This window comes from Mobula hypostoma, chromosome 22 (assembly GCF_963921235.1).
Source record: "Mobula hypostoma chromosome 22, sMobHyp1.1, whole genome shotgun sequence".
Classification (NCBI taxonomy): domain Eukaryota; kingdom Metazoa; phylum Chordata; class Chondrichthyes; order Myliobatiformes; family Myliobatidae; genus Mobula; species Mobula hypostoma.
Window position 1 is genome coordinate 14,913,542 of NC_086118.1, and position 24,030 is coordinate 14,937,571.

A 24,030-nucleotide genomic window follows, 5' to 3' on the forward strand; every position below is an offset into this window, starting at 1 on the left:
ACTTGCAAATTCCTTAGAAACAGTTGGCCACCGGCACTGTAAGAGTGTTATGCTAACGACTATGCTACTGTGCCTTATCTGTAATCTTACTAAGTACTCTGCAGACTTCCTGCTTCCTCAACACCACACGCTACTCCACCTATCTTTGTATCATCTGCAAACTTGGCTACAAGCCATCAATTCCGTCATCCACATCATCAACATATACTGTAAGTGAATAGTGGACACAACACTGGCCCTTGTGGAACACTATTAGCACTGCCAGCCAACCAGAAAAGGCCCTCTTTCTTCCCACTCTGACTTCTACTAATCTTCTTTCCATGCTAGTTAGCTAATCTTCTCCCCTTGCTAGTCTCCTTCCTGTCATACCATAGGCTCCTATCTTGTTCAGCAGCCTTATGTGCAGCACCTTGTCAAAGGCCTTCCAAAAATCCAAGTGAACAATATCCAGTGATATTCCTTTGTTTCCTGTTGTATCCTCAAAGAATTCCAAGAGATACGTCAGGCAAAATATCCCCTGAAGGAAACCATGCTGACTTTGGCCTATTTTATGTGCCTCCAAGTACCCCAGAACCTCATCTTTGATAATGTAGCCTAACATTTCGTCAACTACTGAAGGCAGGCTAATTTCCTGATTTTTGCTTCCCTCCCTTCTTAAAGAATGGAGTGACACAGCTTCAGCCACTTCCAGGATGTGCCTTCCCATTACTCACTACTCTCTGGGTGATGATGGTCCTCCTCAGATCCCCTCACACTAAACCTATGTAATTCAGTTTTATTGGGCTCTGATACAGGAACCGTTTCCTACATGGAGCCAACAGTATGAACACAGTGCCTCACTGCAGTCATTTCAATGGGCTCTCAAGCAGAAAGTGACACACACCCAATTAATTATCAGAACAAATGCCAACCATTATATGAACACAAATGGCTTCTGAACATACTAGAATGGTGCAGCCATACTTCATCTGATCAACCAATATCGAAAATTCACTTATTCACCAAAATGCTTAAGTTATTTTTCAATGAAGTAGGCACAACACAAGCAATGCAAATAGTGAACCAACGAGACTACTCCATTGAAAACCTGTCTTGGCTTGGATATCACTACATTCATTAGCACTATTCTACTCCATTCTTATTCTATTAAAATGCTCATCATTTTAGCATATTGTATGTCTTTGGTTGTTTCTATTTATCTTTAAAAGTGTTCCACTGCATTTTTGTAAGTTACAAAAACCTATTTTAACTTGAGATCAATCCTAACTAGCTTTTAGTGATCAACAGTTTCATCGCCCCTTTACCTGTGAGCATGGAATTCATCTGTGTCATCGCAGTCTTCGGGGTCCCCGGAGTACTGGTTGGTCTTTCCCAGGTTGTTTCTGGAATAAAAGAAAAATTTCAGTATACAAAAAGGAGTTTCATGTAAATTGGCTTATAAAAAACTGAAGAGAATCAAATTATAGCAAAATACTAAACACACTTTAAATGACATGAAGGTCCGATCACTGAACACCTCGCCTTGTGTCCAGTTAAACCTATGGAGATGAACGTACATGCAAGATATCAACAATCAGCTGATCATTAGTTGATAAAATTACTGCCAAAAAATAAACTGGAAGCCAAGATATTTGTCTTCACGAAGAGCCAAACAAGATTTTTTGTTATCTTCAGCTTTTGCAGATTATTTGCCAGTCTAATTTCTCCTCTCCTAAAGGCACAAACTCATGCTTTGATGCAATTATACACCAAGGATCATTTTATAGTTCCATGTCTTTGCTGTTGTTTTTCAGGTGTCGGCCGGCTGCCTGCCCCAGTCTAAAGCTCACCAGATTCATGCCCTTGCTGATTTATGGACATGCGCAAGTTAGGATTTTTGGAGACAAAAGCGACTGCAGATGCTGGAATCTGGAGCAACACAAAGACATAGGAGGCCTCAATGGATCAGGCAACATCTTTGGAAGGAAATGGACAGTCAATATTCAAGCTGGGACTTCTGATTTTTTTCCCCTCCTGCTATCAATACTATTATCTCATCTCTCTCTTCTTAGCAATCCCTCTGGAATGGGGAATGTTTGCTTCCACTTCAATTCTATAGGAACGCAGGTGGCTACTGTGCCCTGTGTGGCGCTCACAGGATGCGTCTCAGCTGGGGAAGGCGGTATTTGATGGGTATAGGCTACACTTTCCTTCCACTGATAATTTCTGTTATATGTACTAGACTCTAGTAACCAGAGGATACATTTTTAAAGTTACTTCTTCAATTTTAATCCTCCTACAGGAACCCCCATACTAAAGTCCTACAGAGATGCCATTTGGCCCCCAAGTCTGCACTAACCCATTTATGTTAAGCCTACATTAATCCCATTTTTCATTTTCTGCAATACAGATGTTCAACACTTTCAAGGAGACTGATATCATCCACAAATTATTTTCTCTGGGCACTTCCATCTGGTAATCCCTTGTTGTGATGGAGATATTAGCAGTTTGTTTGTATTGTGCATGAGGGCAATGTGGTCTGAGTGTGGGGGCCAGATGTTAACAAGGCCTCCACCCAGAAATGGATTTGGAGAATTTTTCTTGGACAGTTTTAGTAGCTCTTTCTGGTGCAATTAACTGTTTATTTTATGTTTCAGAAGCAGAGTAGCAGGGACCATTACCTCCCAGTAGACCACAAGTTTCATGTGGTCTTTAAAAGTCTTAATCTTTGAAGATTCTTTTCAACAGATCGCTGAAGATTGCTTTAGCACACTGAACACAGATGTGCATTTCAGCATCGATCAGTGCCTTCATTATGAGGTAGCTTTGGTGATTTGGAAAGTGGTCACCTTTCCCCAAGGTTCCAGAGAGCAGTTTTATTGTCAAAATGCCACATTGTGGGAGCAGTTTGGTATAAGAGCTCAGTGTAGGCCATTGTGAAAAGTGGGGAAAATATGTGTAGGGCTCTCAGTAAACTAGGTGGACTGTTAACTGTTGATCACTTATTACCAAAATGGCTTCTCTGAAGTGTTATATTAAAATGGCTTCTCGTAATGTTAACTGCTGAGCAAGGGGTTCTCTGTAACTGCAATGTTTGGGTTATACAGGGAGATAATGGAAATTGTATTCATTTGTTAGCCAATGGAAGTCATGTTCTGTTATCTTGTATATGTGTGCTGAGTTGAGGAGCGTGGGCTTTTTTCAGGAGGCAAGCGGAGAGGACGGACATGTGCGGAACGGACGGGGCTCCTGGGCGGCAGACACCGAACCTCGGGGGTTCGGAGGGTGGCCGGAGTCTCGGAAGGACGTTGTGGATGGAATCCGAGGCGTGAGCTCCAATATTAAAATATTATGTGCACAAGACTTATAAGTTACTTATGTGGCGCCTTTTCTTGTAGTTGTTTCGACTAACCCAACACGAAAAATTTGCTATAAAGTATAATTATTTACTCGCACTTGGTATATTGTTTCATATTTGTGTTGTGGCTGATCATTGGGCGACTCACACCTTATCCGCACCAAAGCAATTGCACTGTTGGCAGGGTTGACGGCTATTCACCCTAGGCAACAGGGGGTCAGTGGGGCAAAGACCCTCATATGTGAAATGCCAGGCCACCCCTCTTGGTGCTCGGTAGCACTTGTAAGAGATGCTAATGTACCATCAACTGTCACTCAGATGAAGCAGCTAACGTCTGTGGCTGCAAATGCAGATGAAGTTCATGGCTCCACAATCTGTAACATCTTGCACAAAAAGTGTATTTATGGAATACTGGTTAGGAGAAGGCCCAGGCTCAAACAAAAATATCCTTTCCCATACAAACTTTGCAAAGCGTCACTTAAAAGATACTGAAAAGACTTGGAAGAAGGTCTTGTGGTCGGATGAGACTAAAATGGAACTTTTTGGCCTTACTATTAGGAGGTACGTCTGGTGTTAATCTAATACTGTGCATTAGCCAGGTAACACCATCCCTATTGTAAGGTATGGTGGTGGTAGCATAACGCTATGGGGATGCTTTTCAGCAGCAGGGACTGGAAATCTGGTCAGGATTATTGGGAAGAAGAATGCTGCTAAATACAGAGAGATCCTGGATTAAAAACCTGCCAGCTTCTTTCAGAAAGTTTTAACTGGGGAGGAACTTGGTCTTTCTGCAGTACAACAACCTAAAGCACACTGCCAGAGCAACCATGGATAGCTTCAAATGAAGAAAATTTATGTCCTTGAGTGGTCCAGTCAAGAGATTTGACTTTTACCCAAACAAACAGCTCTGGCAAGACCTCAAGATGCTATCCACCTGGCACAGTTTGAGCAAGTTTCCAAGGAGGAATGGGCAAATCTTGCTTCATCACTCTGTGCAAAGTTAATAGAGGCTCATCCAAAAAGGCTACTGGCTGTAATAGCTGCGAGAGGTGGTTCATTCAACTAAGCACTGAGCAAAGAGGGATGAATACATTTGAAGTGTTGACATGTCAGGTTTTGAATTTTCAATTTTTCATGCTTTACAATTTTCCCTGTTTTTGGGCTCTACTGTACTGTGATAAAAAAAAAGAGCATGTGATTCACAAATAAAAATTCTCAGTTAAATTGATCAAATCCTGAATTTGCAATACTCATTTATATGAACAAAGGGTTGAGGGCTGAATACTTTTACGAGGCATTGTATTTTGCCTAGAAACAATTTTGATATATTGAAACTAAGTTGAAGAAGCTGAAATGCTAGGAGAAAAAAAAAAGGTACATTATACTTATCTTGCACAATACTAAAATAATTTAAATTAAAAGAAAATATCTCCATTTTTATCCAGTTTCCAAAAACATGTGGACTTGGAGGCTACTTGCAGGCAACTCGGGTTCATCCCCCCAACTACCTGTAAGGAGTTTATATGGTTTTTCTGTAACTATGTGGGTTTCATCCAGGTGCTCCGGTTTCCTCCCACACTGGTTGGTAGGTTAACTGATCATTGTAAATTGTCCCGTGTTCGGGCTGGGATTAAATAGGGGAGTTGCTAAGCAACGTGGTTCAAAGGGCCGAAACCGCACTGTATCTCAATAAATAAATAGATAGATAGATAAATCAAAAGATAAGTAAGTAAGGCTGCAGGTCAGAAATCCCCAAGCTGGTTTGCAACATGTAGTCCTTACAATGTTACACAGATTTCACTGTAGTGCAAAGAGAGGCAGGGTATAAAACCACAGGTATAAAGTTTCCCATTAGGATAAACCTATCAGTGACAATCCACTGTAAGCTAGGATTCTAATTTTATTATACGTGCTTATTAAAGTATACAAGGCTAAACACTCGCAGCAATGTGAAATTGGAATGTGCTGGAAAGGAAGGCTCTTCAGTTCCCTTGTAATAATTCACATCATGAAACTGAATGAGTACAAACAAACTTGGTTCAGAGCCCCAAGAAATTCAGCTAACAAAATTCGATCAACTCTTTAGCTCTGCCTGGTAGTTTGAGCTTCATGGCTTGAAAAAAAAATGCTCATCAAGGTTAATAAAGACCATTCCATCCAATTAAAGCAACACACATAAAAGTTGCTGGCGAACGCAGCAGGCCAGGCAGCATCTCTAGGAAGAGGTACAATCCAATTAAAAATGACTTACTAAACTCTGCTCCAGAAACATTTTAGCTCCCAGTGTGCTCATGGAAACTGTGTAACATCCCTCTGCTTCTCTACTTTTCTCCGTATTCTACTATTTATGCTGTACTTGTCTGTTTGCACTCACTAATGCTGTACGTCTCACATTTTTGATGAAATTCCATTTGCTTTTTTTACTGCCCACCTGACCTTGTATTCATTCCAGCAGCTTTTCTCCACATTCAAGCACATAAGTTCTAATTTAATTATCATTCAACCCTACATAAATACTCAGGAATACCAAGGTGCAAAACATAGTACCAAAAGTCATATACAGCAGTGGTCCCCAACCTCCGAGCCGCGGACTGATACCGGGCCGCGAAGTATGCAGGGGTGCAGCGGTAGCCGAAGCGCACCCAGCACATCTTTAAGAAAAAAGCCGAAATAAACAAGCTAATTAATTAGGTGCCACCCAGAAGCCAGTCTTCATTAAAGGAACTGAGGTGGAGAGGGTCAATAACTTTAAATTCCTCGGCATTAAGGATCGACGTTTCTCTCTCTGAAAAGTGTCACAGGATCTGTCCTGGGACCAGCACGTAACTGTCATTACAAAGGAAGCACAGCAGCGCCTATACTTTATTAAAAGTTTGTGTAGATTCAGCATGTCACCTCGATCCTGACAGCCCTGTCTTTTCAGCCGGTCTGGGAGGGCGTTTAAATTGACCAAATAATGGAACAGCTAAAGGCTCCAGCGCCCTGGAAAAGGAGTGAACATCGCGTAGAGCAAATGAAATCGGCAATCGCCTCTGATCTGGGTTGACATTTACATGCTAGACGGCACCTAATTAATTAGCTTGTTTATTTCGGCTTTTTCCTTAAAGAGGTGCTGGGTGCACTCCAGCTACCGCTGCACCCCTGCATACTTCGCGGATCGGTATCGGTCTGCAGCCCGGAGGTTGGGGACCACTGATATACAGCACAAGGCACATATAGCATATATAAGATAGCAGTAAGTATACAGTCACACAAAATAAATATATAATGTACCCCAAATCCCTTAGTGTCATGACTCATAGATTGATGGAGCATGAATATTGTCAGTAAGAACAGCCCTCAGCAGACGAATGCACGCATGCATGAATGTAATTCAGCTTAATGAACACTAGAGGGCAGCACTGACAGGAGGCGCCTACCCCTCAATTCAGCCCAGATACCGCGCCACACCACCTCCACCGTCTTCTTTCATGGCGGCTGCAAAAGGAAACACCACAATATGAGGTCTAGCCCTTGGAACACCAAGGCCACGCAGCTCCCCCACCATCAGTCTCGCCAATGAACCAGTGAACCAGACTTGCAGTATTCTATATTACCAAAGTCCAACAGGGTCTTGCGTTAACAAGAAAAACATCCAAGATAATCACTCGCTGTTAGACTGCACACTGCTTTCATGCACTGGCCACAACGTCTTTCTGTGGCAAGCAGAAACACAGTTTGGCTGTTCCGCTTTCTCCACTAACAAGCAACTTGTTGATGGGGTAGATCCATAGTACCTGCAGTTCTTAATGTCCAGCAGTGCCTTGTGATGGTAAAAAAACATAATAAAAGACAAAGACACTTCTGGTTGGCCTCGGGGAGGCTGCTGCATCTAAGCGCATTGCCACCTTACCAGAAACAGAGTTAATTTCTGACTTCTCTGCAATGTTCTTCTTTATGCTTGCTACATTTGACACTATTTCATTGACATATAAGAATGGATTACTGAGCCTAACAAAATCCCAATGCAATATCCTTCCAATCACATATAGTCTCCAAGTAGCTTCCTGATACTGAGCCAATTTTGGATCAGAAAGATTTTGATTACTGAGTATTTACAGGTCAGTTTGCTGTAAGGGACATCATCTTGTCTAAGAATTCATGAATTTTGTATCCTTAACTATCTTCCAGGTTGCAACTGTCCCAAAAAAAATCAGTTAGTGAGACATGGACTTCTCTAAGCAAAACCATCTTTATTCTCCTAACATAACCTTGATATTTCTGAATGATTGTTAACACTGTCTCACGTAGTGCTTTCTCCAGTCCCATTTCTGCCTATGATCTGGCCTGTAATTTTCTTGGTTTATTTCTTTGATGCAGCTATCCTCAGTTCTTTATTAGTAAACACTTTCATTTTGCATGCAAATACGGGACAAGGCCAGTTACCCAGGATAATAAATAGAACACCAAATGTACACCTTTAGCTGTATGAAATTTTCAGCAAGCTTCTCAAGGCTGGATCATCATTTGTGCAAAAAAATCTGTATCACATCATGGCAAGACAGCAACAATGATTAGGAATCCAGTAGGTAGGGGACAGATTGCTAGTGTTAGAAAATTATACATCAAAGTTGCTGATGAACACAGCAGGCCAGGCAGCATCTCTAGGAAGAGGTACAGTCGACGTTTCTGGCCGAGACCCTTCGTCAGGACTAACTGAAAGAAGAGCTAGTAAGAGATTTGAAAGTGGGAGGGGGAGGGGAAGATCCAAAATGATAGGAGAAGACAGGAGGGGGAGGGATCCATCGAGCAACTTTTATGTGTCTTGTTTGAAATTCCAGCATCTGCAGATTTCCTCGTGTTTGCGTTAGAAAATTATATATCACTTCCTTTGTTCCCGAGCAAAATACGCCAGAAATATTGTAATTTCTAATAATTGGAGGATTGGGTAATTATGAACCAGTCAGAACCAAACAACCATAGAAACTCAACATCTTTCAGTGGGATGAACTAATCTTTTATACCATGGTAAAACCTTCAAGAAATGCAAATAAATCAGACCTCCTCCCCTTCACCATTCCCCTAATTTTATCTCATCTCCTTCCCTGCCCATCACTTCCCTCTGGTGCTCCTCCATCTTCCCTTTCTACCATGGTCTTCTATCCTCTCGATCAGATTCCCCCTCCTCCAGCCCTGTATCTCTTTCACCAATCATCTTTCCAGCTCGTTACTTCAAACCATCTCCCCTCCCGGTTTCACCTACCACCTTGTACTACTCCTTCCCCTCCCCCCACCTTCTTACTTTGACTTCTCCCTTTTCTTTCCAGCCCTGAAGGAGGATCTCGGCCCGAAACAGCAACTGTTCACTTTTTTTCCCCCCATAGACTCTGTGTGGTCTGCTGAGTTCCTCCAGCATTTTGGGTGTGTTGCTTTGGATTTCCAGCATCTGCAGATTTTCTTGGGCTTGTGAATAAACCACACTTGATCTCATTGATTTACGTACTATATCCTCAAAAAAATTAAGAGCGGAAAATTATATTTGACAAATCATTTTATATAAATTTGTTAATATGCATCTAATACCTAATCTATATCAATTTTCTAAAAGTCCTGTTATCACATGTTTTCTAATAGCCACTTGCATTTTCCTTCCTACAGATAATGGCGCAACTGGTCTGCATCTCCCTAGTTTCTCACCCTCTTTTTTCAAACATGAGGTTTTATGACTGAACCCATCCAGTATGCAGAAACATAACCCACAGATTTTTAAAAGGTGACAACTGAAGCATCCACCATTTCCAAGGCTACCTGTGCTTGTATTTTGGGATCATGACAGCATGACATCTCGGGCGTAATAGTAGCATTGCAGCTAGGCCGACGTCATTACAGCTCGGCGCATCCTGAAGTTCAGAGTTCAATTCTGGTGCCGTTCGGTAAGGTTAGTTGGTCAATGTAAATTGCCCCATGATTAGGTTAGGGTTAATCGGAGGTTGCTGGGGTAGCATGGCTCAAAAGGCCAGAAGGGCCTACTCCGCACTATCGCTAAATAAAGTAAAATGAAATATTCATGGATGTATATTGCTATTATTAGTGGATGAGTTATTTCAATTGTTTTACTGCTCTTAATTTTCTACATTCGTTTTTTTAAAATCTCTTCTTGGTTCTCTTTGATGCCTTCTTTTAACATAGAGTTTGAAATCACAGTATTAGATACTTGTCAGGTGGTAGGCAAGTAGTCTTGTTTACATGGACAGTCTCCATGGCAACCACTCAATCTAGGACTACAATCATGTTTCCCTTTGCTTTCTCAGCAGGGTTCTCAGTACATGGCATTTCCAGCTTTTGTAACAGCAGCAACTTGACCTCACTACTACCCCTGAGATCACTTTTCAAAACCACCGCAGGTGCAAATTAGTGGTGCATGACAAGGGTGGCAAGTTGATTGTGTTGCTTTTCGAAACAGGAACCAAAATCATTTTGCTTCTGCAAATCCTGATGCTCAGATTACATAATCACAAGGGTGGATGGTTTCCATAGTAACATGAAGGGACACAGGTAGCAGTCTGTTACCAACGTTACTGATCTATAAAAAGACCCATGACACATTTTCTAAGCTGTCATGCCAGAGTTGCCCATTTTGAGAGCATATTCCTTGAGATTTAATCTCCACCTCCACGTCCAATGCTGCCAAGCCTTCAGTGCAGACTTTGCTGGGCTATCACAAGCAGTTGTGCACTGAATTTCCCGCATTGTTCCCCCATTACATTTCCAGAGACACTGGGGACTGCGGATGCTGGAATCTGGAGCAACACAGAAAAAGCTGAAGGAACTCTGGATGTATGGAGGAAAATAGACAGTCAATGTTTTGGGATGATGCCCTTCATTCTTTGTACTAAAAAATAGAAGGGAGATTCAGATTCATTTATTTATCATCTGTTGCAACGAAAAGCAAGATAGCGCCGACAAGCGGTGACTCTTTGCAAGCAGCTCCAATGGGAATCATCAAATTTTCCCATTTAGGAGCACTACAGCGGGGGTCCATAGTCACAACCATCAGTAGCAGCATCATTTTAAGATGTTAATAAAAAAATCTATTGATACTCAAATCTAGCGATGACAGCAGATCCTGGACTGAAGAGTCTGGTCATAAGTCCAATTCTCTTTAACAAAACAGTAGGGGGACGGTGCATTGGCCTATAGGTATGTTTGAAAGACAGAGGCTTCATATCCTACTCCTGACTATCCTGCCAGGAAATGTACAGTCCTCGGAAAATAAAATTGAAGACCTCACAGCAAGAGTACAGTACCAAAGGGACATCAGGGACTGCTGAGTACTTGGTTTCACAGAAGCATGGCTAACCCCCATTTCAGACACAGCACTGCAGCCCGATGGCTTCCCCATTTACCATGAAGACTGGTCAGTTCAGTCTTTTAAAGGTAAAGGAGGGGGAGTATATTTCACGATTAACTCATCGTGGTGCGATGACATTCCGTCTCAGTTCTGCTCACCCGACCAGGAACAGATAAGTTTCATCCAATTTATCTGCTGAGGTAGTGGTGTACATTTCACCTCAGGCAAGCAATGGAGGAGCTAAGCATCATGATCAGCAGTCATAAAAAATTGCACCCCAATGCCATCAACCAGGCTGGCTTGAAAGAGTCCCTGAATAATTATCACATATATCATTTGTGGAACCAGAGTAGCCAACACACTGGACCACCATCAAGAGTGCTTACCATCCCACACGCACACTTCAGGAAGTCTGATCACCTGGCTGTATTTCTACTCCCTGAGAATAGGCAGAGACTGAAGACCATAGCACCAGCAGAGAGGACCAAGAAGGTATGGACAAGGGAGGCAGAGGAGCACTTACAGGTTTGCTTTGGAATGGACAATATTTGGGGAATCATCTTCAAGCCTGAATCAATATGCCACAGTTGTCACCAATTTCACTAAGATCTGTGTGGATGATTGTATGCCTTTAAGAACATACCAGACGTAACCAAACCAAAAGCCGTGGATGAACCAGGAGACTCAAAGTCTGCTGAGGGCTAGTTCTGTGGTATTCAAGAACGATGATTTAGAACTACACTAGAAGTCCAGGTACGAGCTATGGAAGGTTATTTTCAGGGTGAAAAAAAACAATTCCAAATGAAGTTAGAGACAAAATCTGTCAACTCTGGCAGGATTTGTAGGTTATCACTTTCTACAAGATAAAAACCAGCATCATGAATGGTTGTGATGCTTTACTCTCAGATGAGCTCAATGGCTTTTATGCACGCTTTGAAAGGGAGAATAAAACTACACTTCTGCAACCCCCTGCAGCATCTGGCAACACTGTGATCTCTGGCTTGAAGGCCAATGTCAGAACATCTTTCATGATGGTGAACTCTCACTAGGTGTCAGACCCTGCAAGTATTGCCACACATTCCAGAGCCAACCTAACATGATACGTATCTCTCCTGAACAACACAAGCAGCAACAGCAAAACAAGTCCATACCCCCATCTCACACACACCAGACAGCCCTCCTGCCCCAGGACAGGCTGTCTTTGGCTTCCAGCCTCCAGAGGACTTGGACTCGCAGGCATTAGGTCCACGACTTTCCCAACAAACACAGACTCAGGCTTTGTACATTGTTCCTCAGCTCCCGGACTTCCCATTGACCTTCAGGGTTCAATTTTTGGTATCGACCTCAGGACACAGCGACCATGATGAATGACAACCCTGAACTTCCAGAGTTGAACTCTAGACTTGCTAATAACGAACCCGAAACACAGAATCTCGGATTTGGTCTCTCCGACTCATGTACCTATGATATCACAGTCACCCGTGCCTCCTGCCTGCATGGAACTCTGATCCCAGAACCTGCCCCTTCCCGACAACTAACCTATGAACCTCAAACACAATTAAGCCTGAGCTATGACCTTGACAGAGACTGCAACTTGGTGCCACCTTGACCGAATGGCCAGTCTACAAGGAGCGCAGATGGAGCTAGCAATAGGTGGAGCCGGGTGAGAGGCATAAAGGCAGATGGATAAGGAGAGAGTGGGAACTAAGTGGGGAATGCTGAACTCTGCTGATGTCTTAGTTGTGCTCTACAGGAGGTCCAAAAGCAAAGCTAGAATTTGCCAGGATTCCCCGTCATCTTGGCAAGTTTGCTTCCAGATTTTCCACCAAGTTGAGCAAGATCTCCAAGCTGATGTGCTTGAGTAGGGCTGGAGCTACTCCCTTACAACTCCAGAGACAGATTTCTATTCTGACCTCGAGTGAGGTCTCCCTGCGACCACACGGCGTGTCTATGGGTGCACCCATTTCCCCCACATGTGGAACATGTAAAGTTCTACCCTAGAGTGTAGGTGAGTGATGGATTGGGGTGGGGGGCTGACGTGGATCTGCACTGAATAGCACAGGATTAGCGCAATTGTGTAAATGCATGCTTAATGACCAGTAAGGACTCAGTGCAGAAGGGCCCATTTCCATGGGACCTTTAAGGCTTAAGGGAAGAAAAGATATGGTGCATTTTTCTTATATAAAAAGAACTTGAACAATTGATAACTTTGTTGAGTGCATCAGTGTAACAGTGGTTGCAAGTTTCAATCCTGTTTTCACTGCTTAATTTGTGTTGCCTTCTCTCTCCAAAGTTTCTGAACAGTGGGAGACGTATATGATTTGTAAGTATTGTTACGAGAATACACATAAAATTAAGATGTTTGCTGGCCTGGGCTAGCATCAGTGGCATCAGCAGTTGGTCTGCCACCTGCCCTCAGGGGAAGGAGAGATAAGGAACAATGGAGCAGCGTCTGGAGATGTGTAATGAAGGGATGTGGGAGGGAGAGCTGTCTGGAGCGGCTCCCCCCTTTGAACCCTGAACTGTTTGAAGTGATGGACAGGCGATACCCCAGCAGGGGGATAAAAAGGGACAGGTTCGCTAAGGCAGGACACACACGCCACCCGAGGTAACGAGACCCTGGAAGCGGTACGCTTCTCACGAGTGGGTGAGAAGTGCCAGACAACGACCAGGGTGGAAAGGTACGATCAGCGGGAACCCGGTGTGTGTCCGCCCTTGCCTGGGTGCCGGGTTCACTGCAGAGGATCGACCGCATCTGGAGGAGGGATCACAGTCGGTGACCTCAGGTGACATCACCAAGGACCCGCCCAAATGCTGTTTGTGAGCCATCCCGCTGGTCTATGAGTGAAGCTGTGCTGAATGATGAGTTGTTCCTATTCTATGTCTCTCTTCCCCCACCTTGTCCATCGCCATGGCAACGATTACTGCGAACTGAACTACAAACTGGACTGAACTTTGAGTCATTTTGAAATTGGTCATTTACCCCTAGACAACGATAGAGCTTGATTGATGCTGTTATCTTAATTCTGTGCACGTGTGTGGTTATCATTGTTGAACTGTTGCATTTATTATCCTTTCGATTAATGTGTTGCTTGTTTCTTTAATAAAACTTTCTTAGTTCTAGTACTCCAGACTCCAACTGAGTGATCCATTTCTGCTGGTTTGGCAACCCAGTTACGGGGTACGTAACAGTATTCTATTTGCAGCTTAAATTAGTTAGCTGGAAGAATGCACAGCATAAGGAGAATGTGCTGACATGTAGGACTTTAAAACCAAAATAATTCAGCAATAAAGCAATGAGGAATCCTTATGCACATGATGAAGATGGTACCTTGTTTTCACAATTAATCTCAAGGTTCAAAGTACATTTATTATTGAACTATGTATGCAGCGCATGAGTCTGAGATTCCTCTTCTCCAGAGAGCCACAAAACAAAGAAAACCATGGAAGCCATTCAAAGAAAAACCATCAACCCCACCCCCACATGCAAAAAAAAACAAATCTTGCAAATGGCAACAAGAACATCAAATACCCTCCATGCTCAAGAAAAACAAATCTTGCAAATGGCAACAAGAACATCCAATAGTCCCTCAGCCACTGCCCTACTGAGTATTGAAAGGCCCAGATAGAGAAGATGTAGGAAGGATGTTTCCTATAGTAGGTTCGTTTGTGACCGGAGAGCACAGCCTCAGACTAGAGGGACCATAAGACATTAGGAACAGAATTAGGCCATTCAGCCCATTGAGTCTGTTCAGCCATTCCATCATGGCTGATTCTGGATCCCACTCAACCCCATACACCTGCCTTCTCACCATATCCTTTGATGCCCTGACCGATCAGGAAACAACCAACTTCCACCTTAAGTACACTCATGGACTTGGCAGGGCATTCCACAGATTCACTACTCTCTGGCTAAAAAAACTTCTCCTTACCTCTGTTCTAAAAGGTCGACCCTCAATTTTGAGGCTGTGTCTTCACATCCCTCTCATACCTTCCTATCCAATTGCCGCCTCCCAGACCAGAGTCACAACGCACCCTCCCACCCCACTTATGAGGATGGAAGAGGAGGAAGTTTTTTTAGCCAGAGGGAAGTGAATCTCTGGAATTCATTACCAAAGGCAACTGTGGAGGCCAAGTCATTGAGTATACTTAAAACAGAGGTTTATAGGTTCTTTATTAATAATAATAATAATAAATATTTCATTGATCCCAAGTGGAAAATTCTTTTGCTACAGCAGCAACCTTTAAAAACACTCTTAGTGTGTGCAGACTTAACTAATAATGAAGACATAATAATAATACTATACACAATAATAATAGCCAGGGTGTCAAAGGTTATGGGGGGAAAGCAAGAGACAATAAATCAGCCAGAGCAGATTTTGATGGGCCAAATTACTTAATTCTGCTCCTATGTCTTATAATCTCATGGTCTAAGTGTGAGCAATTTGAGATAATTTTCTCTTTCAATATTTATATTAATATTATATAAATTGCATGAATACAAATGCAAAATTCATAAGGATACAAAGGGGTCACAGTTTGAGGATAAAGGGGAAGCCCTTTAGGACTGAGATTAGGAAAAACTTCTTCACATAGAGAGTGGTGAATCTGTGGAATTCTCTGCCACAGGGAACAGTTGAGGCCAGTTCATTGACTATATTTAAGAGGGAGTTAGATATGGCCCTTGTGGCTACGGGGATCAGGGGGTATGGAGGGAGGGCTGGTGCAGGATTCTGAGTTGGATGATCAGCCATGATCATAATAAATGGCGGTGCAAGCTCGAAGGGCCGAATGGCCTACTCCTGCACCTATTTTCTATGTTTCTATGTTTCTATGAATTGCATTATATTTAAATCACAGTAGTATGATCACAGTATCCCATATTCCAGATCAATCGTGTAGGAAAAAAATTGAATTATGAAATGAAATAATATAAGATAATTGTATTTTATTAAAATTCATCTACCCCCACTACCAAAATGAGCTGGTTGGTAAAAAAAAGAGAAGAAAAAAAAAGAAATACCTTACCATAAATTATAATAATAATGGCTCAGATCCCTACTTTAATAACAGTTCAAAGATTATGAAAATAACTCAAAGGGTCCTCATAACATTAGAAAATTATGTTTAGAATCAGAAATCGAACAACTAATCTTCTCTAGCTCAAGGCATAACATAACGTCAGATAGCCATTGAACATGAGTGGGTAGGGCGGCCTCCTTCCACTTGAGCAAGGTCGCCCTCCTGGCCATAAGAGATATAAAGGCTAATATCCGCAAATTAGATGGCTTCAGTTTTGTTGCACTATCCTCGACAATATCAAACATGGCAGTCAAAGGATTGGGCTCAAAACTAATATTGAAGAGTACAGAGAAAGTTTGAAATACACCTTTCCAAAATTTTTCAAGGCTCAGACATGTCCAAAACATATGAATTATCCCTCTCAAGCACCATCTTTTTTAATTGTTTTTTTAAACCATCTTTAATTGACTTATCTTTCAAAGAATGGGATAGATTGGGTATTAATCGATTTCAGGATTTGTTTGATGGAGAGAATCTCTCTTCTTTTGTGCAACTTTCAATGAAATTTAACCTTCCCAATACCCATTTTTTCAATATTTACAGATTAGAGATTTTTAAGATCTCAATTACATACATTTCCTACAAGTCCAGATAAGAATATAATAGATACAATTTTTAATTTGAAACCCTTTGACAACGGTTCAATATCTTACATTTATGGTCTGCTGTTGGGACTGAAAAAGGCCTCTTAAGACAAAATTAAACGAGACTGGGAAAAGGATTTACAGATTTTCATATCTGAAGAGAGCTGGAAGATTATTTTAAAACTGATTAATTTTTCATCATTATGTGCTCGTTATTCTTTATTACAATTCAAAGTGGTACATAGAGTTCATATGTCTAAAGACAAGCTCTCTTGTTTCTACGCAGATATTTCCCCTTACTGTGATAGAGATAATTTACAAATACTTTTCTCCTCTAATGAAGAAAAACTACTTTTTTTAAAGCACAGCTCTTTTGCTGTTGGCTGATGTCCAGGCAGCATCTTCAAAGGAAAACAAACATCATAGTGGCTGAATAGAAACTAGAAAAGAGAAGAGTGTACATCCAGTTTTTGGACTTCGTGTTGGAACAAATGACAAGGACAAGAAATGGGAGAAGATTCTGTTAGAATGATATTAGGAGTAATATTCCACGTTAAAAAGCAGTACCATGAGAATGGTTATTACTAAATTATTTCAAAGTTCAAAGTAATTTTTTATTATCGATGTACATACTATATATGTTATCATATATAACTCAGAGATATATTTTCTTGTGGGCATACTCAAAAAATCCACAGAATAATAACCATAACAGAATCAAAGAAGGTCTGTCCAACTAGGGTGTTCAATCAGACAGCAGAAGACAAAAACTGTGCAAATGCAAAAAGAAGAAATAATTTTAATAAATATCGAAAATGTGAGATGAAGAGTCCTTGAGAGTGAATCTGTTGTGGGACTCAATGTTCCAATGTTGTGAGGAAATTTCAATGATTGGACAAATGAAGTAGAATGAAGTTATCCCCTTTGGTTCAAAAGCCTGATGGTTGAGGGGTAGTAATTGCTCCTGAACCTGGTGGTATGAGTCCTGAGGCTCTTGTATCTTCTTCCTGATGGCAGTGTGAGAAGAGAGCATGCCCTGGGTGGTTGGGGTCCCTGATGATGGATGCTTCTTTCCTGAGAAATTGTTTCACGTAGATGTGCTCAATGGTTGATAGAGCCTTACCTGGGATGGACAGGGCCATATCCACAACCTTTTGAAGGAATTCAAGGGCATTGGGCATTTCCATACCAGGCTGTGGTGCAGCCAGTCAATATACTCTCCACTATGCATCTATAAATGTGTGTCAATCTCTAGAAACTCCTAAGGAAGTAAAGGCGCTGCCGTGCATTCTTCATAATTTGGCAAATGGAAGATGACATGGGGCACATGGCTGCTTTGAGATCTGAAGAATTATTGAAGCTAAAATGCTCGTGTAGGAAGGAGAGAATCTTTCTAATGGGATACCAGCGACTGTTCTGGCACAAAAGTCACCGTCAATTTTATTATCACTTACAAAAGTAAAATTATGCACAGGTGCAATAAAAACTTACTTGTAGCAGCATGATGGACAAATATCTTTAGGGATGCATAATATCCACAAGAAAACCATAAATTAAACAAGAAAGAACACAAGTAGAACAAAGAAGTCCCACTGAAGGCAAAGTATTTACAGTGTTGCTCTTCTTCAGTAGTGACCAGTATTGTGCTGTTTGGTTCAAGAACCAAACGGTTGAAGGGAAGTTGCTGCTTTTTTGGAACCTATTAGTGTTTCTGTGCAATATGTTCTATGACCTCTACATTTACATGGAAATTCTGCTTAATCTATCCATATCTAATCAAAACATTGTGAAGTTGCTGAGATAAGTTAATATTTCCAGCCTGACCTCTGCCAATGTGGTCCACACCCAACATCTGACTTACAACACCCACAAGCTGACTAGAACAATGTTTGTGGCAGGCGTATATATATATATATAGCCTTTTTTTCTAAACATAACTACTCCATCATCGCCTTAGTGCTTGAGTATTAAAGGGATGTTGAGGGATGACTTTCATTTATTTGGCTGAAGGGTTCTTTATTCTAAATATTCCATGTATATATTTTATAAATATATACCTTAATTTTATAGGTGCACTCTATAAGGCATCCTATCCAGATGCATCAGATTGTCATGGCAACTGCTCTGCCCAAGAAAGCAAGAAATGGTAGAGTTGAGAACACACCCAAGTCTATCACACCAAGCAACCAAATTCTCCTCCATTGACTCCATCTGCCTTTTCTACTGACTCAGGAAAGCAGCTAACATAATCAGGGATCACTCTCACGCCAGTCATTCACTCTTCCCCTGTCAAGCAGAAGATGCAGGAACCCGAGAGCATGAACCACCAGACTCAGGGACATAAATATCATTTTCAAGATAACACAGTGGCACCTTTACTTTCTTAGAAGTTTACACAGGTTTGGCGTGCCATCTAAAACTTTGACAAACTTCTATAGATACACAGTGGAAAGTATCCTGACTGGTTGTATCCTGGCCTGGCGTGGAAACATCAGTGACCAAGAATGAAAATGCCTACAAAAAGTGGTTCATTCAGCTCAGTCTATCACAGGAAAAGCCCACTCCACAGTGAGCACATCTACAAGGAGCACTGCCACAAGAAAGCAGCATCCATCATCAAGGACCCCCACCATCCATGTTGTGCTCTCTTCTCACTACAACCATCAGGATTGAGGTAGGGGAGCACTAGGTCCCATACTAGCAGGTTTAAGAACATCAGGTTCCTGAACCAACGTGGACATCTTCACTCACCACAACACTGAAATGATCACTGAACACAACCTATGAACTCACTTTCAAGGCCGCTACAACTCATGTCCTCAAGATTACTTATTTATGAGCTATTATTATTACTTGTTTCTTTTTCTATTTGCACAATTTTTCAGTCTTTGTTCATGTGCAATTTTTAATTGCTGTTATTATATTTCTCTGTTCTACTGCATGAAAATGAATCGCAGGGTAGTATGTGGTGACATATATGTACTTTGATAATAAATTCACTGTTAACTTTGACTCTTAAAAATACCTTTCTTATGATAAAAGATGAACACTTGAATTTGTGATCTTCCAATCTATCTCATTGTGGTTCTTGCTCTTTAAGTATCTGCCTGCACTGCTATTTCTCTGTAACTGCAACATTATATTCTGCATTGTTTTTAATTACTATTTGTATGGCATGCAAAATACTGTCTAATTGCATCTGACAATAATAATAATTTAAAAATCTTCCAAGTAAGGCATCACCTGGAGAAGAAGAAACAGGGCTAACATTTCATGTGGAAGGATCTATATCCTAGCTTCTGCTAGACCGCGGAGTGAATACTGTACTTTCTGTTTTTGTTTCAGATTTCCAGCACCTGTAGTGATTGATTTTTATGTGGAACTTAATTGACAATTATTTCCCAAAACCATACTCTAACTAAAAAGAGCTTTAAGCAGACCGACAGCTTTATCCAATCACTAAACTCTTCAGAACTGCTATAAAATAAAAACACACTTTCTGTTGGCACAGACATGAAGTCATTTAGGAGCGATTTTGTTACTTAATGTGTACATACAGAGTCTACATCAACAGTTTGAAACGAAAAATATTTCTAAACTTTCCTTAGCCTTGAGGACTTATTAAGTGAAATAGGCATTCCCAGGCTAATCCTCTCCCACTTTGCTTGATTCCTCATGTAGGTACAGCACCCACGTTCTTTTCCTCACCACCACGCTGACATATTGAATTCGTGCTTTGGCCATTCATTGAGAGAACTGGCTATACCTCATCTGCTAAAGGGCATCAACACTTCATACACACTCCATCAGCGCTGCATATTTTCCATTTGAAGGCTGCATTCTAGCAGATACTGTAATTGTCAGCTCTCACTTCACCTGCACTTCTGTTGAATCTGACCTGCAGCGTTCTCCATATTGATGTGTTTTCCCCTAGTCTCCCAAAAGACATCAGGCTAATGACTACAGTAAATTATTACCACAGTAACTGGTTATTGGGAGACGCCAAGGTTAATAATCACCATGTATCAAAGAATAGGTCATTGGGAATTAAGTGGAGGAGGGAGATTAAAAAGATTATCCGAAAGCTAGCATTTAAATTACATGAGATGAATGGTAAATTGATAAATTGGTTTGTTATTGTCACGTGTACTGAGGAACAGTGAAAATTTTGTCTTGCACGCAATTGACACAGACCAATTCACTGCAGCAGTACATTAAGAGCAGTGCAGGTAAACAATAAGGTGCAAGGTCATTATAAGGTAGATTGTGAGGTCGAAAGTCTATTTTATTGCACTAGGCAACCAATCTTATAAAATCAGAATGGAAGTTCTTCTAACAGGCTTAAAAACGTGCTTTCAGGCTTTGAATCCTCTGCACAATAGGACAGGGTACAAAGGAGAATGCCGGAAATAGGTGGAATCTTTGATTATGCAAGCTGTTTTACTGAAGCAATGGGAAGTGTAAACTGAGCCCAGGAAGGCAAGTTTGTTTTCTGTAATGTGTTAACGTGTGTCCACAGCTCTGTGCAGTTTCTTGCAGTCACGGGCAAAGTAGTTGCTATGCAAAGCAGTTATGGTAAGACGCTTTCTATGGTGCATCGCGGAAAATTGACGAGGGTCAACAGACATGCCTAATTTCTTTAGCCTCCTGAGGAAGTAGAGGCACTGATGAACTTTCTAGGCCATGGCATCAGCCTTTGAGCTGAATCTGGCTACACAGTGAAGAAGAGTACGGGGGCTGAGAATGCAGCCTTGTGGGCACTCAGTGTTGAGGATAATCAAAGCAGAGGCTTTGCTGCTTATCCTTGCTGACTGTGGTCAAGGATGCAGTTGAGTCCCAGGTCTAGGAGTTTATTGATAAATGGTCTCATCCTATCTCATAAAGAAAGCATGAAATATGTACGTAAAACCCATCTCGTTTTCCTGGCCCTTTGTTCATCCCTCCTCCCACACCGGCCCCATCTGTTCATCATCTCCTCCTATTTGATTCCCATTACACCAACCAAATCACACCTGCTTTCATACTGTTTTATACTGGTAATCCTTCTAGTTCTCTCTCACTTCTGATTCAGCCCAAAATGAGACTCACATTTTTGCCTTCACAGATGCTGAGTGACCCACTGAGCTCTTTCAGTAATTGCAATATGCCCTACAGTGGAGGACGTTATAACTAGTTGCTTCATCATTTGACATGGAGGCTCCAGGGTGCACAATGGTAAAAAGACTGTGAAGGGTTCTCGACTCAGCTAGCTCCAACATGGGCACAAAGGACACTTTCAGAAGTCTGTGCCTCCAGACGGTTGAATCCGTCATTAAGGATCCTCACCATCTAGGACATACTATCTTCTTATTACTACCAACAGTGGTGAGGTACAGGAGCCTGAAAATCCACACTCAATGTTTTAGCAACAACTTCTTCTCCACCACCATTAGATTTGTAAATGGTTCATGAACCCTTGAATACTACATCGGTATTCTTCTTCTTATTTTTTTTTTACTTATTTTTTTTAAATTGTAGTAACTTTTATGCACTGTACTACTGCCACAAAACAATAAAATTCACAACATATGCCAGTGATAATAAACCTGATTCTAATTTTGCTTTTTTTGTTAATGAATAATGAACGGTTGTCTCTTCTCTACCCACCCTAATCTTGATCATCTGGTTATCCTATAAATGGTTGCCAAACTCCCATATTTCTTGTGGCTTGATTATGTCATCCGAGCACAACATATGGTTTAACTTCATCACATGATGTCTGATCATGAGATACTTTATAATTTTCAACTGGCATTGGACTTGCATTGTAAAAATAGTGATTCCCATACAAAATGAGCACCTTTGCTTCTGTTTTCAAATCAGCAGCTTTCATATCAGGAATCAGAAAACTTTCAGGAAGACAAACCAGGTGCACTGTTCAAAGCACATTTCTTTCAAAAGCTAGAAGTAGATTTTCACCGGTCTCCCATACAATCCAGAAAGAGAACATTGTAGGATAACCCTGAAATAACCCATTGCGTAGCTAACAGGTTAAACAGCAGGACCGGTCCGAAATATGATTTTCTAAGTCAACTTCCCAGTTGCATTGCTTTGGATAATACTATTAACTGGGACCATCAAGTGGCTAGGACAAGCCAAACTAATACAGAATACTACTTGAGGTCCAGAGCAGACAGCTCTGGATAATGGCTTGTCTCTTCAAATTCACAGCTCAGATCTTCTGCTAATGTTTACCTCAGAAGTTCAAGATAATGACTAGAGGTCATTGTTTGGAAACACAAGAAATGACAGACGCAGGGATCTGGAGCAAATCACAAGATGCTGGAGGAACACAACAGGTCAGGCAGCATCTATGGAGGGAAACGATCAGTCAATAATCGATCCGAAATCCTTCATCTGGACAGATGGTGAAGGATGAAAGTCCCAACCGGACCATGCTGTTTGACCATATAAAAGCTTAACTAGGCTATTTACAAAAAGAAATTGGTTTCCATTGGTCACATGGTCAGTCTTTGCCACTTACTATCATACTGGATTCAGAGTATATAACCACTATTTTTCTGACCAAGATGTCTGGATATTGTTGTGAAGAAACAAAGCTCATTAGATCTTAAAGTGGCATTTCCAGGCATTTTGATACTTACATCATCTCATCGCTTAATCTCAACTTGTGACCACACCAAATATGGCAACATGCACTATGAGTAGAATAAAAGATGTGGCTGTACACTGTGGTACATTATTGTAGTTGGATTAGTTGTTAAACTGGTTCATAACAACCTAAGGATATGTAAAAGGCTGACTTACAACCATTCTAGTCATATATTAGTCAGTAAAGAGCTACCACCTATGCAGCTGAATCATATATTATGCACTGATGCAAAGCCAAAACATTTTATAAAACTGCACAGCGTTCATTTCGTTGACCCACCTCCCCTCACATCGCTTATAGGATGGATATCAAATAGGTTTTGTTATTGAAATAACAGTAGATTATTTTACAATCAAGATGGTGGAAGATATATTTAAATCCCATTCTTATACACTTAAATTTGAAAACAACTTGAAAACATTGTGCTCATTGTGTGAAGACGCAGAAGTACTGCTGACAAGAATTGTTTGCTCCTTCCAGCACTGGGTGATACCATAAGGCAAAGCTAACAAGCACTATCTGCCAGGATGAAGAGTTAACATTCCTTTAACTGTGTAAAAAAGCCACAGTCTCAGCCTCAGAACAACACTCCCATTCGAATCTTTCATTTTCCCACACCAACAAATGTGTGGTCCCTCTGAGAGAGAAAGGCCATTCAGGCATAGTCTTGGCCAATGCCCATAATGAGTGATTAAAACCCTTGTCATGCAATAACTTCCTCTGAAGGGAAGCCCTACCATACACATCCAATATAACTTAAATCCTCACATTTTATAACTGAAATTGTTATGGCCTGGAACAATTCCAAACCTGCTCACACTGAGCAGAGTTCCACATGCAACATTTGAGAGACTGTGATGATTCATTTGGTTTGAATGTGCATGAAACAACTTCAAAGATTTGTTTCTGCCTTTTGACAAAAAAAGAGTTGAATTTAATTTTCAAACTTGGTCACAACAGTCTTTTTATTTGGGATAAAATGATCATTTCCAGTGAAACTACATGTAGTCATTTACAAGGACAACTAAAAGATTATAACAGTATT

At 41.2% G+C, this 24,030-nt stretch overlaps 1 protein-coding gene across 3 annotated transcripts in view; it reads right to left on the reverse strand.

Moving 5' to 3' along the window:
* The window catches only part of gas7b (growth arrest-specific 7b), a 526,445-nt gene that overhangs the window by 172,443 nt on the left and 329,972 nt on the right, over positions 1-24,030 (reverse strand). For all 3 annotated transcript variants that reach the window (XM_063074230.1, XM_063074232.1, XM_063074231.1), the window contains exon 3: positions 1,305-1,382. In XM_063074230.1, the coding sequence (XP_062930300.1) occupies positions 1,305-1,382 (78 nt within the window). The remainder of the gene's footprint in view (positions 1-1,304; positions 1,383-24,030) is intronic.